General features: G+C 53.4%; 6 protein-coding genes across 6 annotated transcripts; 1 reads left to right on the forward strand and 5 right to left on the reverse strand.

Moving 5' to 3' along the window:
• Positions 1–327: 327 nt before the first annotated feature.
• VTN00DRAFT_5484 (uncharacterized protein) lies at positions 328–2,881 on the forward strand (the record flags this gene model as incomplete). Its single annotated transcript, XM_069432020.1, has 6 exons — positions 328–333; positions 389–574; positions 662–1,190; positions 1,300–1,712; positions 1,803–1,937; positions 2,045–2,881. 6 exons carry the CDS (start codon positions 328–330, stop codon positions 2,879–2,881), a joined length of 2,106 nt encoding a protein of 701 aa, XP_069287921.1.
• A 1,140-nt stretch (positions 2,882–4,021) lies between these two features.
• VTN00DRAFT_5485 (uncharacterized protein) lies at positions 4,022–6,587 on the reverse strand (the record flags this gene model as incomplete). The annotated part of the gene is made up of 3 exons (XM_069432021.1): positions 4,022–5,160; positions 5,213–5,546; positions 5,766–6,587. The coding sequence occupies 3 exons, from the start codon at positions 6,585–6,587 to the stop codon at positions 4,022–4,024; spliced, it is 2,295 nt and encodes a 764-aa protein (XP_069287922.1).
• An 888-nt stretch (positions 6,588–7,475) lies between these two features.
• Positions 7,476–8,959, reverse strand: VTN00DRAFT_5486 (uncharacterized protein; the record flags this gene model as incomplete). Its single annotated transcript, XM_069432022.1, has 5 exons — positions 7,476–7,946; positions 8,010–8,322; positions 8,433–8,563; positions 8,667–8,697; positions 8,787–8,959. The coding sequence occupies 5 exons, from the start codon at positions 8,957–8,959 to the stop codon at positions 7,476–7,478; spliced, it is 1,119 nt and encodes a 372-aa protein (XP_069287923.1).
• Positions 8,960–10,908: 1,949 nt separating this feature from the next.
• On the reverse strand, positions 10,909–12,281 carry VTN00DRAFT_5487 (uncharacterized protein; the record flags this gene model as incomplete). Its single annotated transcript, XM_069432023.1, has 5 exons — positions 10,909–11,376; positions 11,438–11,542; positions 11,597–11,719; positions 11,801–11,992; positions 12,075–12,281. The coding sequence occupies 5 exons, from the start codon at positions 12,279–12,281 to the stop codon at positions 10,909–10,911; spliced, it is 1,095 nt and encodes a 364-aa protein (XP_069287924.1).
• Positions 12,282–12,474: 193 nt separating this feature from the next.
• Positions 12,475–12,840, reverse strand: VTN00DRAFT_5488 (uncharacterized protein; the record flags this gene model as incomplete). Its single annotated transcript, XM_069432024.1, has 1 exon — positions 12,475–12,840. One exon carries the CDS (start codon positions 12,838–12,840, stop codon positions 12,475–12,477), a length of 366 nt encoding a protein of 121 aa, XP_069287925.1.
• A 1,053-nt stretch (positions 12,841–13,893) lies between these two features.
• On the reverse strand, positions 13,894–15,488 carry VTN00DRAFT_5489 (uncharacterized protein; the record flags this gene model as incomplete). Its single annotated transcript, XM_069432025.1, has 4 exons — positions 13,894–14,183; positions 14,239–14,304; positions 14,389–14,923; positions 15,012–15,488. The coding sequence occupies 4 exons, from the start codon at positions 15,486–15,488 to the stop codon at positions 13,894–13,896; spliced, it is 1,368 nt and encodes a 455-aa protein (XP_069287926.1).
• Between the last annotated feature and the right edge of the window lie 90 nt (positions 15,489–15,578).

The following is a 15,578-nucleotide window of genomic DNA, read 5'->3' on the forward strand; positions in this document are numbered from 1 at the left end:
TGCGCGTGGCTTTCTTCAGGGATACTATTCATTCTCATTCAATAAGCATTGTTATAATGCCTATTTCTAGGCAGGGACTGGAGACTGGCGCCGCACGGATCTACAGTTGTCAATCTTTTTCCTGTCTAAGCACCTATGCGCAGTACCATGTGTCTGTCTGATTTGGAATACCCCGTATTTACCTAGGCTACTGTCCCGTACGAAACGGGAGATTGGAAAGGGTTCGGACCGATGCCCGCTGAGCCACCCACGGGCCGGGATTGGTTCGAACTGTATCCATAGTATTTAACTTGAAAATAAATTAAGGAGTTCATGATCATGATCATGATGTCAGTAGCCCTTCTCTTCAATCAGAACCAGAACCAGGATAATCTAACGACATCTGAAGCATAGCAACAACAACGACAACGACGGCATGAACAACAATCAGAAGCGGAGCGGGACCGGATTGACGACTTCATCGTCACTGGTGAGGGCTGCTGAGCAGCAGCAACAGCAGCAGGAGAGGATGATGGCGACGATGAAACGTCGACCAAAGTATTCCTGCAAGAACTGTAGAAAGCGGAAAATTAAGGTACCATCCATCCATAATAACCCATAGACTACTATGGTGAGTTGTGAGAAACAAAACAGAATGGTTAACATCGTTTGCTGCCACCAGTGCGACCGAGTCCTCCCCTGCCACGCCTGCTGCCTCAGCGGCTTCCCCGCCGACTGCGAGTATGATGCGAACGACGAAGACCGGTACCATCTCAGCCAGGCGCATACGATCGAGCAGCTGAGGATCGAGATTGAGCAGCTGAAGCGAAGGCAGACGAATATTGAGAATACGTGGGGGATGGAGCAGGCGTCACTGCCCGAGCAGCAGCACAGGGCGAATACTATTTCCAACTCCGTCTTTTCTCCTTCTACCTCTGCTTTCAACGTAATGCCAACGTTGAAAACGACCACAGGGGATGTGGTGGCTTACGATGATCTATATACGATCGTCAGTGCGATTGCAGCTTCCCCAGCTGATGCGGTCGGTGGGATCGTGTCTCAGCTTCGAAGTGGGACGGCTGTGGATGTTGTTGCTGCTTCTGCGAAGAGGTGGGCTACGGCTTTTTCTCTTCTTCCTAAAAGGGAGGAGGACGAGCTAGGTGTGGTTGGAAGATGGAGAAGTCCGCGGCAGGAGTCGCGTGTTATTACAGGTAAGGATCTATTTACTCTTATACTGTACCATACCTTTTGCTGGAGTATATAATTAATGTATACTGTTCTATATGAATCGCGATACTGATCCAGGCTGCTGCTTGCTAGGTCCGACGCACCACAGCTACTACAACTACTCCTTTAACAACACACCATCATCCTCACCATCACTTCCCAGATCTCCTCAAAGCTGGGAGATCTTCCAAGCCGCCTTCATCGACAAGTTCCTCGCCAGCTTCGCCTCGGAGCTTCCGCGGCAGGGTTCGTCATCATCATCCATCATGGACACGCGCTGGCTGCGCACCCTCGCGCAGACGCCTCTCCTGTCGCCACAGTCCCGTAGCGCGCTGGGGTGCGTCGCCACGGCGTTCTTTGGCAAGCTCGCCTGCGACCATCGCGTCTCGCTGGAGAGCCAGTCCATGTATGTGAAGACGTTAAGGTTGCTAAGGCAGGCGCTGAAGACGGAGAGGAAACCGTCGACGGGGACGCTGTGTACGGTGTTGACGTTGGGGTTGTTTGAGGTATGCACAGTACATACGTAGTTATATGTTAGTATTTTTGGTGGTTGAGCAGTAGGATGAGGTGCATATATACTGATAGTGTTGTCCTAGATGATCAGTGATACCTCTCCCGACGGCTGGCTGCGACATATCCACGGCGCAGAGCGCGTCTTCGAGGCCAGGGGCCCTTTGAACGCAGTGGCAGGGATCGAGCACGAGGCTTTTCTCTATTTCCGGCTCTACGGCGTAAGTTGCAACATCATATACGGACCGACCTTCTTTTCCCCTTCTCAAAAATGTCCTTCTTTTGAAGTATGCCATGCAACGTCCATACTAAGGAACAAGATAACCAGGTAATCGCATCCATGCAACGCATGCGCCCCAGCTTCCTCTCCCACCACGACTGGAAGACGGTCCCCTGGTCCCTGAACCCATCCTCCAAGGGCCTTCTGCACCACCTCCTCGACCACGTCGTCGACATCCCCAAAATCACCTCCGAGTTCGCGGACATCGAGGCGCAGCTGCACACCGGCCTCATCTCCCCCGAGGAAGCGGACCGGCTCTGCGCGCAGCAGGTCGCGCCGACGGAGGAGCTCATCCAGCAGCTGCGCGCCTGGAAGCGCGATTGGGCCGACACATACCCCGGTGGACAGCCGTACGAGGTGCCTGTTCCTCCTGAAGCAGCTGGAATAACCAACAGCTGGACAGGAAGAAGAATTGGATTCCAACTGCCCCCCTTCATCCGCACCCAAGGTCGCTGCACCGGCCCCATGCCCAACATCTACTACCCAGACCTCATCCTCGCCCAAGCCCTATCCATCTACCACGCGGCCCTGATCCAGCTCTCCCAGGTGGGCATCTTCGGCCGGCGCCTACCGTCCATCTCCGTCACGCCAGACGAGGAATACGACCTCGCGTGCACCATCTGCCGCAGCGCGGAGTACCTGGTCCTGTTCGCGCCGGGGATGGACGCCGGGGCGCTGGCGTCGCTGTTTCCGCTTAGGGTTGCGTATGCGAGTTTCTCCCTTAGGAGTGCCAGCGGGGGCGGTGATGGTGGTGGTGGAGAATTGGCGTGGTTGCAGGGCCTGTTCGCGTTCGTGGGGGAGAAGACGGCGCTGGGGATCAGTCGGCATGCGAGGCCGGATTTGAGGGCGGGGGTGACGTATGGAAGGATTGGGTGGGTGAAGTAGTTGGTCGTCTATGGCAATACTTAAAAAAAAAGATCAATCTGGTTTGTTTTGAATACTGTACTTACGTATGTAGGGTTACATATAAGACTTAAGCCTTGATGGTGAGGGTATTCCTAGCTAAGTACCAGTACCTACCCATCAGGTATCTATCTAAGGTGTCTACTATACTAGACCTCTTTCTTTCCATCCAGAAATGAAGATGAGATAAATAAATAAATAAATAACATGGCCGAGAATTAAAATTGACGTTGGCTAGTAATGAGATCTAGGTATTAAGTCTTTATATATACGGTTAAACCCGGATCTGGATATTCTACACCTGTATCAGAAAGAAGAAGTCTTTGTACGATCTGTTGTATGTTGTATTATATGGCACGTTCCATGGATATATCAATATTTAAGATTCCATGTCTACTCCGTATTTTGTAATATACATCACCAGAGTTCGAATCACTTGGAGATGGGGAAGCAATAAATAGTACCTAGTCAGTAAGTAGTTCGCATGTGTTAAAGACATAGATAGATGTACCTAACCTAACCGTTTCAATACTGAAAGTCTACCTTGATTGCTCACTGGACATCAACCGAGGCACGACTGGCTCAGCGGTAGCGCGTGAGATTGCAGATCTCCAGGTCACGTTCGAATAATTCATCCTCTTCTCATCTTATTTTCTGCAAGATGAGATGAAGATCACTTTTTTTTTTTTACGCTTTCGTGGGGTCACCCTTTTTCTGTGTTTGCCCTGCAAACAGGCCATACAAGTACTGTGCACCCACCAACCTGCATTCTAGGTAGAGAGCACTGAACACTACTACTCCAAAGTACCTAAGCCTTTCTTCACCTGGTATCCTTCGGATTGAAACATGACTGGAGACACATCGAAGAACATAACATAGGGCTGGCTGGGTCGGAACCGGTTATGTACAGTAAAACATGCATTCTTCGTGTCGTTAGGTATCCATCTTGAGTCACCATTCCATAATCGTAACGTAACATAACATATAATCGCATCCAACGACTGGCAAAAGCAAAGGTAACCAAATCTTATCCTGAATGGGGGAAATAATCGGAGCCCGAAACGGGCTACGAGAGAAGAAATTATTCTAGTTCAACATTATCTAATAGACCGGCCAAGTCATCTACGACTCAATCGGATAAACTGGCGCTTTGATGAGCACGTTGGTCGGACCCTTGCCCCGTACTTCGACGGCCATAAAGGCGGCAAAGCGGATCCGCGAGGAAGTGTTGTTCTCTTGCTTCTCCAGTTCTTTGGCCTCTCTACCCGACTGAGTCGGTTCCTGCTGCGGGTGCGGACCCTTCTTGCTGATCAAATTCCCGAAAACAGACCTCTTTCTTTGGTCCCTACCCTGCTGAGAAGAAGACCCATCTGGGCTAGAGGCCGCAGTTGAAGCGGAAGACGAGTCTCTGTCCATGTCCACATCTTCGTTCTGACCGTCACCCCCTTGGGCCGGTCCCTTCTCTCGGTCGGCCGAAGAGGGTTCCTGGGCGAGAGACGGGCCGGGTCCGGGATTTGACAAAGGCGGCAGGGTCGTCTCAACCTTCATAAATGTCTCCGTTACAGGAGCCCCTGGTGTAAAATATTCAACACACACATCTCGGGACTCGAGCGGGATCTTTTCCGCGATGCCTACGGCATTTTCTATGATCGTCCTCGCTCCGTTGTCTAGCCCCGGCGGCGGAGGGTCCTTGAGATTCATCTCGATACTCGCCACCAACTTTTCCACCAGACGATCGATGAGCTGGGAGCGGCTGTCCTGCGCCGCCTTGCTCTGCAGCACATCGTCGAGACCATCCAGGGTCGTGCGACGCCAATTGGAAATCCTCGCGATCACGTTTTCCTTATCTTCATCTGTGTACACCTTGGCCTGTTGCCGTCGGATGTTCGTCTCGATATTTTTCAGTTGGACGCTCAGGTTAGGTTCGAGGCCAGGGTGGAAATGGCGTTCAAAGATCTCATCCACCAACCAGCGACTGATAACCGCGCGCCCAACGGCGGTCATCTCCTTGGTTCCAACGGTGTGTGCATCCTCGTTGACGTACGCCTGCAACCACGTTGGGATGCTCTTCCAGTCCTTTCGGATGGAAAACGCGAACTCTTTGATGGCCCCATCGAGGCGATTAAAACGGCTAGTGTACTCGTTGTCGTCCAGGACCGTACGAGAAACTGCCATTCGCTGGTGGGCCACCGTGTTCTGGAGATGCTGAACTTGGGCTTCTTTATCAAAGTAATATCTCTTTACCTTGTTGTATTTCGACTCTGTGGGAAGTCAGCAACAACCGATGTCAAACGCTGTAAACCGAAAACATACGTAGTTCTTCGTATTTTTGTTGCAAAGCGCGGACATCTACTTCACCGGCATCATCTCTAATCTTGCTCTGAGGGGGTGGTGTGTCTCGACCCGGCTCCTGTACACTCTGCTGCGACGCATCGGTCTTGAAGCTAGAGCCCTGTGGCGGGCCGCCAGGACCCTGGCCATAGGACGAAGAACCGGTGGCCTGAGAGTAGCTGGGCTGCTGCTGCTGCTGCTGCTGCTGCGCTGATTCCGCGGGCTGTCTCAGCCCGGTCTGCCGCTCGGGAGAAGTCATTCCGCCAGAATGTTGTGCGGGAGTCGAGGGCTGTAGGGATTGCCGGCGCGAAGGAATCTGTGGCTTGGCGTCAGAATGGTGGTATTGTGGATGAATGGGAGACGGCGGTCGAAAAGACTGCTGCGAAGACGGACGGGGTCCGTAGGGATCCAATTGAGGAGACTGTCTGTGCAGAGACAGTTGGTCTGGGGGGAGACGTGGTGTATGGGTGTGCGCGTGGAACGATGGATGCTGGGGTGTGATATCCTCCTGGAAGTGAGGTAAGCGAAAGCTCACCTGGCTGTGAAACGAGTCGCTTTCCCCTCGTCGCTGGTAGAAGTGGTCTCCGTTCAGGGGCTCCGTGTTCACACGCTGGACGGACGGGGGGTCGAAAGGCGAATGGCTGCGGGGAGAAAGAGGGTGCCTGCTAGTGGGGTTCGATTCGTACTGAGGCTTTCCCTGGGACGGTCTGGAGGAACCGTGCTGCATCTGCAGGTCTTCTTCACCCACGCTCTCTGGCCTGGGCCCCGGATCCTCTACAGTGGGAGGCCTGTCATGCGATAGTTGGGGGTGCGAATTGGCGCGTTGCTCGGGGGGAGACTGCTGCCGTGCGGGACGGGAATGGGACTTCTTCCTCACGGAAAGACTGCGGCCCAGGAGTTTGGCGTCGTCCTTGGAGGACGACGGGTGCAGGGTGAAGAGGCTCCTCTTGTACTTCCGGGGCTCCTGATCAGACCTGTAGGAAGCGTCCGAATTGGGAGACGGCCACGACTGCTCGGAGGCGCTCTGGCCGGCAGCGTCAGCATCGAAGCTGGAGGCGGGGAGTGGGGAGACCGGTGATACCAGGTTGACCGTCGATCTGGGCTGGCTTGTGGTGCGCTGGCTGTGCGAGCGGTGGACGATGTGCGCCGGGTGTCTGGGATCGATGGAGGAGTCGTTGTAGATGGAGAGACGCTGGAACTGCGAGGAGCGGCGGTGGTTCGAGTCGTAGGGATCGCCAGCGGGCGGAACGAAGGCGGGGGCGTGGCCCGACCAGTCGCGCGGCAGATGTTCGTGAGAGGACGCTTCGACGGAGCCTGGGATCGAGGCCTGCGACCGGTTTCTCCTGAAGAATTGCATGAGCTCGATGAGGACAGGACGCGCGGATATGTAGATGTGATAGGTATGTGCTCTGTGCTCAGCGCGATGCGCCAGGGAGGCTGGTATCCAGAGCGTATCTAAAAATAAGTGTCCTGCCCCGATAAGAGGCTATCTCGAGTGCAATCCGTCACGAAGGGCTCATCTCACTGCTCTCCTGCACTGCAGGACCGAAGATGCCCACGAGACGCCGTCAGACGTAGTCTTGAGAAGATGGAGGGATGAAGAACGAGAGTAGAGAGCAGCAGCTGGCGGAGAGACGTCTTCGTACGAGATCATCAGGTCGACGGGCTCTGTCGCCTCCCGGTCTTACGTCCCTCAGAGAAGTCTCTGCAGTGATTTGCCAGGCTGCGATATCTCTCCACTGAGCTAGAGGCATCTGCCGCTACACAGCTGAGCCCCGCGATGTCGACCGTGCTCATACTCCCATACTCCTGCATCGTGGCTGTGCCCTCAGATCGAGTGATGAAGAAGTGCCTGGCATGTCACCGTTCCACGGGCTTTTCAGCACATGCCATCCACTGCGGGGCGTCCCTTGGGTCTTGGTAGGGCTGGCTCCACCACGCCCTGATACAGCACATATTTGTGTTCCCCTGGCATATGTCGCCTGGATTGCAGGAAAAGCTTTTGCCCGTAAAGATTCTCATTTTTCTACAACAGGATCACGTGTGGTAGATGGATTGAGACAATCTCACGTCTTCTTTCCTTACGTTGAGGGGGGTATGTATTTGATCACTACAGACAACCCTTGAGATAACCGGGAAGCAAGATGGCTCCTAAAATACTTACTAGTAAATAACCACTGACCTACCTCCCTGCTAAATGTATATATCCATCCATGCATGCACATACCAATTGACAGCGTCATCATCACCCCCTCACCCTAAACCGATACCCCTCCCCCCGATCCAAAAACACCACCTGCCCACTCATCCCCTCCCTCTCCACCTCCCTCACAAAATCCTCCAGCGGACTCGCAAAGATGTCATAGTCGTCGTAGTGGATCGGGACCGTCACGTCGGGCCTGATCAGCCGCACCAGCTCGATCCCCTGCTTCGCGTCCATCGTCACCATCACGGCCAGCGGGAGCATCGCGGGTGTCGGGACCGTCGTGCCGCCCAGGTGGAGGAGCATCAGGTCGATGGGCTGGTTCTGGTCCGTGTAGCGGTGGGGGATGTCGTGGAGTTCGGTGGCCGGGAGGGTGTCGCCCGTGATGTAGATGCGGTAGCCGCAGGTGAAGTCGGTGGTTGTGGATGGAGGGGCGACGGTGGTGGAGGTGGGGGAGGGGGAGGGAGATGTTGTATACCCGAGTTCGAGCATCCAGCCGTTTGTGGGTGGGATCTATGACCGATATTTTAGTCGACCTGTAGTAAACATTGGTAGAAATGTAAAGGAAGAACGTACCGCCTTCGCCAGATCATTCAACGTCTGCAATATCTTCCCCGGAACATGCTTCCCCGGCATCGCGGTGACCCTGATCCGGGGCTGTCGATTCGTCTTCGAATCCGCCGTCCCCATCATCGTATGGTCATCGTCCCCCGCCGTCCTCTGCCTCTTCACATCGATCATCATCTGCTGCCACACGTCGAGCTCGAACACGTTGTTGAAGGACTCCCCCGGACCGGGCTTCGACGTCAGGTGGGACTTTGCGTGCGGGGTCGTGATGATGGGGAGGTCGCGGCGGAGGGAGGATTCGACTTTTTGGTCGAAGTGGTCGCTTTGTTTTTCATCGTGATGAATTAATTGTTAGTAGCTTTTGAGAGAGTTGAGAACGATAACTTGAAATTTACAAAGTATTTCATAAAGAATAATATGATACAGACCTACCCATGATAATGCGAAAGCAGAACAGCATCAATCCGGGGCAGATCGTGCAGATCGACGGCGGGATTGGTCTTGCGCATACTTGACACCCCGGGACCTAAATGGACGTGGTCTCCTGCATGAAGGAAATTGGGCTGTTGACATGAGGATATCGTTCAGTCTATTCAGCCAAGCGTAGGAGCAACAACAAGTACATAAGACGCAGTATACATCAAAAGGGAGAAAGGAAAAACTAACATCGGTCATCAACCGAATCCCTTCCCACTCTCTATACTCACCGCAACTCGATAGCAGTCAATTAGCATCTACAACCCCGAACAAAAGTCATCTCAGGAGAAGTTAGGACGATAAACTGACAGAATCGTCGTCGCCGTCCCGACGAAGTACAGCGAAGCGTTCTCCCCGCCCGATCTCTCCGGATGAAGCTTGACCTGCTTAGCCGGCGGCAGATCCGCCGGCAGGGACTTTGTGGACGGAAGGTCTCGCGTCGGAGGCTGCACGGTTTGCGGGTCGAGTGTCAGGTGCTGCATGTTGAATTGAAATTGAATTCATACAACGTTTTGAGGATGAGGATGAGGCAGAGAGAGACCAGGGAACCGGGTCTGCTGCAATTACATGGAAGAGGACGAAGGATACAGGCGAAGTTGGTCCTATATCCCTGGAAGAGCACTGATTAAAAGCAGCTATTAAAATTTCAGATACAATTGAATTTTTAGATATGTATGTCAGTGTCGATGATCCCATTCGAAAGTGAATGCCCTCCTTCGTATACGTGACGTCACGAGGGTGAGGGTGAGGGTTGTAAGTAGCTCAAAGAAGTACGCATGCCCAAACTTAAATACGGAATTAGTTATTTTGCCCAGGAAAGATAAATGGGATTTGTCTCTTGATATGGATGATGGCTTCGCCTGGTGTACACCTTATTATGCTAAGTACATACACCAGAGCCCTAAGATCATTTTGATAGCTACACTTTTTCGTGCCTGCACGTTTCACGAACACGAACATGAACATCCTGTTCCATCTCTCAAGAACAAAAAAACAAGACCCATCAGATTGAAATCCAAAAGCATACCCTTAAATTGCGCAAGTAGGGAACACTGTCATGTCTCTTATCCATCAATTGAGATAGGTTAGGGCCTGAGCCTGGCCACGAGATAACCTCCTACTGTACAGCGTAGCACTGCACAGGGCATAGACCACTTGTCTATATAGGTAGGTACATACCTAGGTAGTATAAACCAACCCGCATCGTTCCCTAACCACTGTGCCGCTAGCTGGGACAATCTATATCCAAACTCAAAGCCTCCGATGTGACTAGAGAAGCCAGCTAAAGGAGACTATTTAAAGTACATAGATATAGTTAGAACAAGATTTAAATGCAGATATACATACAGCAGGCAACCATATCTTTCAGCACCCCCTCCCCCCCGTCCAAGCCACTTAGCTTGCTGCTTTTGCTATATTTTGATCTGGACTGGCTTTGTCTAGGGCCTGTGACCTATCATAGTGCCCAGGTACCACCCTCCAGTGGCTTCAAAGTCATGTAGTTATAGAACAGCAATCTGCCAAGCTGCTGATTTGCAGGGGGGGGGGAGGGCGGTTGCTGAAAGATATGATCGCTTACTTACAGTGCCTTCATTTCAGAGACGATGTGGAAATGCAACTGCTGTTTATCTACCCAAGTACCTATGTACTGTACATGCGTAGCTTCACTTGGGACCTTGCATATATACAGTATAACCTAGCAAGGAAGAAAAGAAGCTCCCGAGTCAAGTAGCAGCCACGTCGCTCATACTAAAGTTGTCAAAAGACGTCCTTCCCTCCCTTCGGGGACCATCCCTCCCCACCACTTGCCGATACCTACAGAACAGTACAACTGTACATGCAAGTCTTTCAGCCACAGTTCTTGGCGACTAAGCTGACCTTCGGAGAATACCTCAACATAGTGAATGGATCCTCTTTCAGCTGAGCCTTCCCCAACGTGCGCTGATCAAATAGTGTGTAGGCAAAATTGAAAAAGTTTATTTCACGGACTAAAAAGCAGCAGTGAGGTCGTGAGTAGATCATCTAGTTTATATGAGTCCCCGAAAAATAAGCTCCCGAAATCAACGTGTAAATGGGTACGTAGTAAGTAAATGCCAGCGCCGAACATTGTAGATCTTTTCTTCCCGAATAAACTCCGTTGGAAACTCAAGAGCTTTTTCTTTCCTGCATGGCGCGGTTTCAACTCTATATCGGCACCGCACAAAACAGAAAGAACAAACAGACAGGGGAATCTCCTCTCCAAGAACCAAGTATATAAAACCAAAACAAACCAAGCCAAATATAACGCCAAATTCAACTCCGACTCCTTGCTTCAATGCTCAGTTCATACAATGCAAAGCACCGCCACTTCCAAGGGCACCAAGTACTCCGTACCAAACTCTCGTGACTCGTCCAAATATTCAGCCTGGGTAGGTCGCAGCTCCTTCCCGCCCTAGTGGGTCAGCCCGCTATTCGTCTCCCGAATCATCTCCGCGATCTCTTCCGCTTCATGCCAGATCCGCACCCGATTGCGCAGACCCAGGAGACTGCTGGACCAGTCGCGCCGCAATAGTGTGTACAGCTCAGCCCAGTCTGTGCCGCGCGGGTCCAGCTCGTCGATTTCCCAGAAGTACGGCATCTCCGTTCGGATAAGGTGTTTGAAGAGGATTGGGGGCAGAGTGCGGAAGGATCGAGAAGCGAGACGGAGGTTGGCGATGTCCTTGGCAGAGAGGTTCCACAGGATCTCAGTGAGGAGTTCGGGTGGGAGGGTGCTGAAGATGTCGCTTTCTGAGCTGGTGATGGTGGTGTGAGGTTGCGATGGTATCTGTCGACTCTGTTCCTTGGATGTATTTTCTGAGTCCGAGAGATGCTTCAGCAGCTCCTGAAAGCCGGGGATATCGACCGGGTTTGCAGCCAGGTACTATTACCCAGTCAGTCGTGTAAGTTCAGACCGATCATGGCGGGGATCCGGGCGACAATACCTCAGTACCTGGTTTATGGTGCCAAGTTTCGTCATCAAGGGCATACTGGCGCACCGAGAGGGGTGGAAAATTACCTCCCATTGAATACTCGAACGAGCCTCGTAGCTGCACAACAGATCAGTTCTACTCGTCAACAGGCACGATAAGGAGTCAACTTACATCTCGCACACGCCAGAGTCCATCGATATCGACAAACCCCAGCTTCTTCAGACACACGCGCTTGAATATCTCGAAACACGCGGGGTGGAATGGCATCCCCCATTCACCACCGAAGTTATCATTCTGGAAAGCTTGATCAGCAGCCGTAGTGGAGACGGATAACATCAGCACGAGAAGGCAGGGCCACCCTGTCTGTCTACTTACATCGTTGGTGATCTTCGCCTCTCTCACACCGTGCCTGACGGTGTTGAAAGGACCCGAGTCATAGACGTATGGACCCTGATGGACGGCGACATCTGTCAGAAAGCACGAGGAATCTCTCTCGAAATCCTGGTCGCCTTCTTCGGGGACAAAATCGGCAGGTTTCTGTAGGAGACATCGTAGGGTATTGATTCCCTGGTGTGGATTGCAAGTCAGATACATACTCAATTGGGCGAGTTGAAACGTAAAACGGATGCCAGTGGCGCAACCAGCTCACCTTCATCTCCTCCTCAGAGATAAGGCTACCATCGTATCCTGCGCCATCGTTCCGCTGCAGGGCCTGGAGGGCCGCATTGTGAGGAGCAGCATCCCGAGCATGCCAGCGCTGTGCGTCTCGTTCCTCGGGCGTGGGAATTCGCTTGACCCTGAACGACACAGCGCAGATCCGGCAGCGCCTCTCGCAGTAACTCAGCTTGTTGCCCATGGCGTATGTAGACACGTTGTTGTCGTAATCCGATTCCAAGTCTGATCAGCGAGCTGATACTGCAGCCACATGTAACAACGGCTCTGCGAAGGAATTGACCTGAGAGAGAAGATCAAGGAGTGATACCATCATAAAAAGAAAGAGGCGGAGCGATCGACTGTGGAATCCGGCTTCATAAGGGCGCGCATCCCTGTCATTGTGGGCAGAGACCTAGTGGCCTGACTTGTCTGGAAGCGGCCATATCATTTGCCGCTGAGCGCAGAGCTGCAAACATTCCAGCCCTTCCGAGCGCAACACGTTCCCTCCCGGCCCGCTGGAAAAATCTTTTCGACGATCGTGCGCTGGCGACAGCAGAAGGAATCCAGATGTCTCGGTTGATGTCATCCTTGTTCAAGGTCAGCCACGTCGTTTGGCCGATCGACAGATCGACGGCAGAAGCATGCCGGCCGGGTGGATCGGGAGAGTCGAGCTCGGAAGAATCGCTCGGCATGCCGGAGCCTCGCAGGGCTGCATTCGACTCGAGTCCTTCTCTTTCGCTACTCAGATACAACACATACATCCACGTTGCTCACACTCGGCAGACAACTCAGTCTCCATCAAGGACTCTCCCTCTCAGATGTTCGACCTCAGCGTGTCTACCACGCTTACAAAGCACCCTGGCCTTTTCCATCTGGCTGACATAGCAGCATGTGTTTCTCGGCGTCTCGATGCTCAACTCACCATTTCCCCTTCTTCGGCAGCCCGTATCACATCTCTAATTCAAAGACGGAGAATTTATCACAAAATCAGGGCTGGGCATCATCCTGTCCGTGACAGCCCCGCTCGTCCGAGGATAAAGCCATGCATATAGGCGAGGACGGTGCTCGGGCTGCAGTTCAGGTCGTTGAGGGAGTCTGTAACGGACGGTGTGAGGGTGCTGTTGAGGTTGGAGAAGAATCTCTGTTCTTCCTCTTAAGGAGACGAGACAAACTAAATCAGTAAGTTCGACGTAATGTTCCATCTTGAGATGACAATGCCTCTCTCTCACTCTATGACATGATTTATCAGGTATATAGTTTATCTCTTGATGACAGTGTATTGTCTATTTATTTCTCGTCACTTCGACCATGTACTATACATTGGTGTTTGCGCTCCTCCTCTTCTGTATGGGCCTGCATCATCTGGTGGATACTCTGTGAAAGGGGCACGATGTAGTCTCTGTTCAGTAGAGACTCGATCCCAGCAATATACAGAAGAAAATTCTATAAGAGTTCCTCAGAAGGTCACTGAGGACCCTTCGGACATGCTTGCTACCATTTATGACAAAATCACCACTCTAGCAGAACTGCTACAACTGTTGATACACTATAAGCTGAACCATACAATTTCCTGCTATATACCATTCCTAATCTCAAGCTTATCCATAGCATCCGTCCTGCATAGGAGGCCCCAGCCAGTTCAGTTCACATCTGAGACGATCTCATCAGCCCAAAAGAACGCAATAAACCAAACCAAACCAATACATCCCATCCTCTTCTCTTCTCTTTTATATCAAAGATTACCTACCGACCCCTCGTAAGGTATAGGTTCCTACGAGGTAGGTAAGCAAAGCCACCTGACCTACCTACCGTACCTACACAGGCGGCGGCGCCAACTCCAACCCCTCAACCGTCAACCTGAACGAATCACTCCGCGAATAACTCCCCGCGACGTCCAGATCGAGCCGGCCGCGCTCGCAGTCGTCGAAATCGACCTCGGCGATGACGAGCCCGTCGCCAACGGCCACCTGGTCGCCGTCGCCGTCGACGTCGGCGCTGAAGGGCGCGTCGTCGGTCGAGACGTCCCAGATGGGCCCGCCGATGACTTCGCCCATGGGACCGATGATGCAGGAGCCGCCGTGGGAGACGTATGGGTTTGTGGGGTCTGAACTATCTAGTTTATGTCCTTTTTGAGAGACGGCGGTAGGAGGGATGCTTACCGGTTTCTGAGAGGTGTTCTTTCGGGACGGGGAAGCCACCTTTGGAACGCGGTTCGCCGTCGGGTACTAAAGGATGTACAAATGTCATGTCAGTTTCTGCGATTGAATGGGAAAACTTGACAGTCCTAGGTATCTGGCTGCAGCACTCACCACCATCCGGGCCAGCATCCTCCACGACCGCAACGCTCCTATCCTCCGCCTTGAGATCCAGCTCCTTATCCGGATGGACCTGCGACCCCGGCGACTGCGGCCACACGATCTCATGCGGCCCCTCCTTCGTGACAGACTGCTTCCTCGGCATCGGCGACACCAGCGGCTTCCCCTGCGCCGCCGACGGCGGAGGACGAACCGCCCGTGGCGCGGACCCCCCTTCGGCCAGACACGCCGTGCCGGTGATCCACTCGGGGAGATCGTTCCGCCGCATGCACTGGTTGGCGGAGAGCACCACGGCGCGGCCCTCGAAGGCGACGGTGCGCATGAGCGGCAGCCAGGTGTCGCGGCCGTCCGCCGTCGGGGCGAGGTAGAGGTTGACGTTCTGCGAGTAGAGGCTCTGGCGGAGTAAAGGCATGTAGTTCTCCCAGCAGATGGCGGCGCCGATGGTCAGGTTGACGCCGGCGATTTCGGTGGTGACGGCTTTGAGGGTGGAGGGGGAGCCTTGGGCCCAGATGAGGCGCTCTGCGCCAGTCTGGACCTGGTCAGTCATACACATACATACATACATACATAAATACAAAATGGGGAAATCGATAGGGGAATAGTATGTAGATATATACCGGCATAACCTTCCTCCTCTTCCCCAACACCCCCCGTTTCGGATCGACATAGACAACAGCACAATACAGACTGCCGCCCGCCCTCTCAATGACCCCGACCGCAAAGAACACTCCCGTTTCCCTCGCAACTCTTTCCAAAAACTCCCTCGTCCCGTCCCCGCGACACTTCCGCCCCTTCGCCACAGGCAGCCGCCTCTCGACCCAGTCGTCCCCCGCCCCCGCAGGCGTGTCCCCCAGGTCGACAGCGGAGCGGAAGTACTCGAGGAACTGGTCGCGGCCGTGCGGCGCGCGGGCGCCCACCGACACGCCAAAGTCGCACGTCCGCGGGTACCCGCCCAGGTAGGCCTCCGGGAAGAGGAGGACGTGAGCGCCGCGGGAGGCGGCATGGCGGGTTGTGCGCTCGAGGGCGGCCAGCGTCTCGGCGAGCGTGGCGCGGGTATGCGATTGCGCGACGGCGACGGTGAGCTTCTGGGGCATGGTTGGAAGCGGGAAGTGAGGCTCGTGGAAGGAATTGAAACGGATGTATGTACGAATGGGAGGAATTGACGGTTCTAGGAGAGAAGTTCC

This window comes from Thermoascus crustaceus, assembly GCF_041956765.1.
Source record: "Thermoascus crustaceus strain CBS 181.67 unplaced genomic scaffold VTN00scaffold_3, whole genome shotgun sequence".
Classification (NCBI taxonomy): domain Eukaryota; kingdom Fungi; phylum Ascomycota; class Eurotiomycetes; order Eurotiales; family Thermoascaceae; genus Thermoascus; species Thermoascus crustaceus.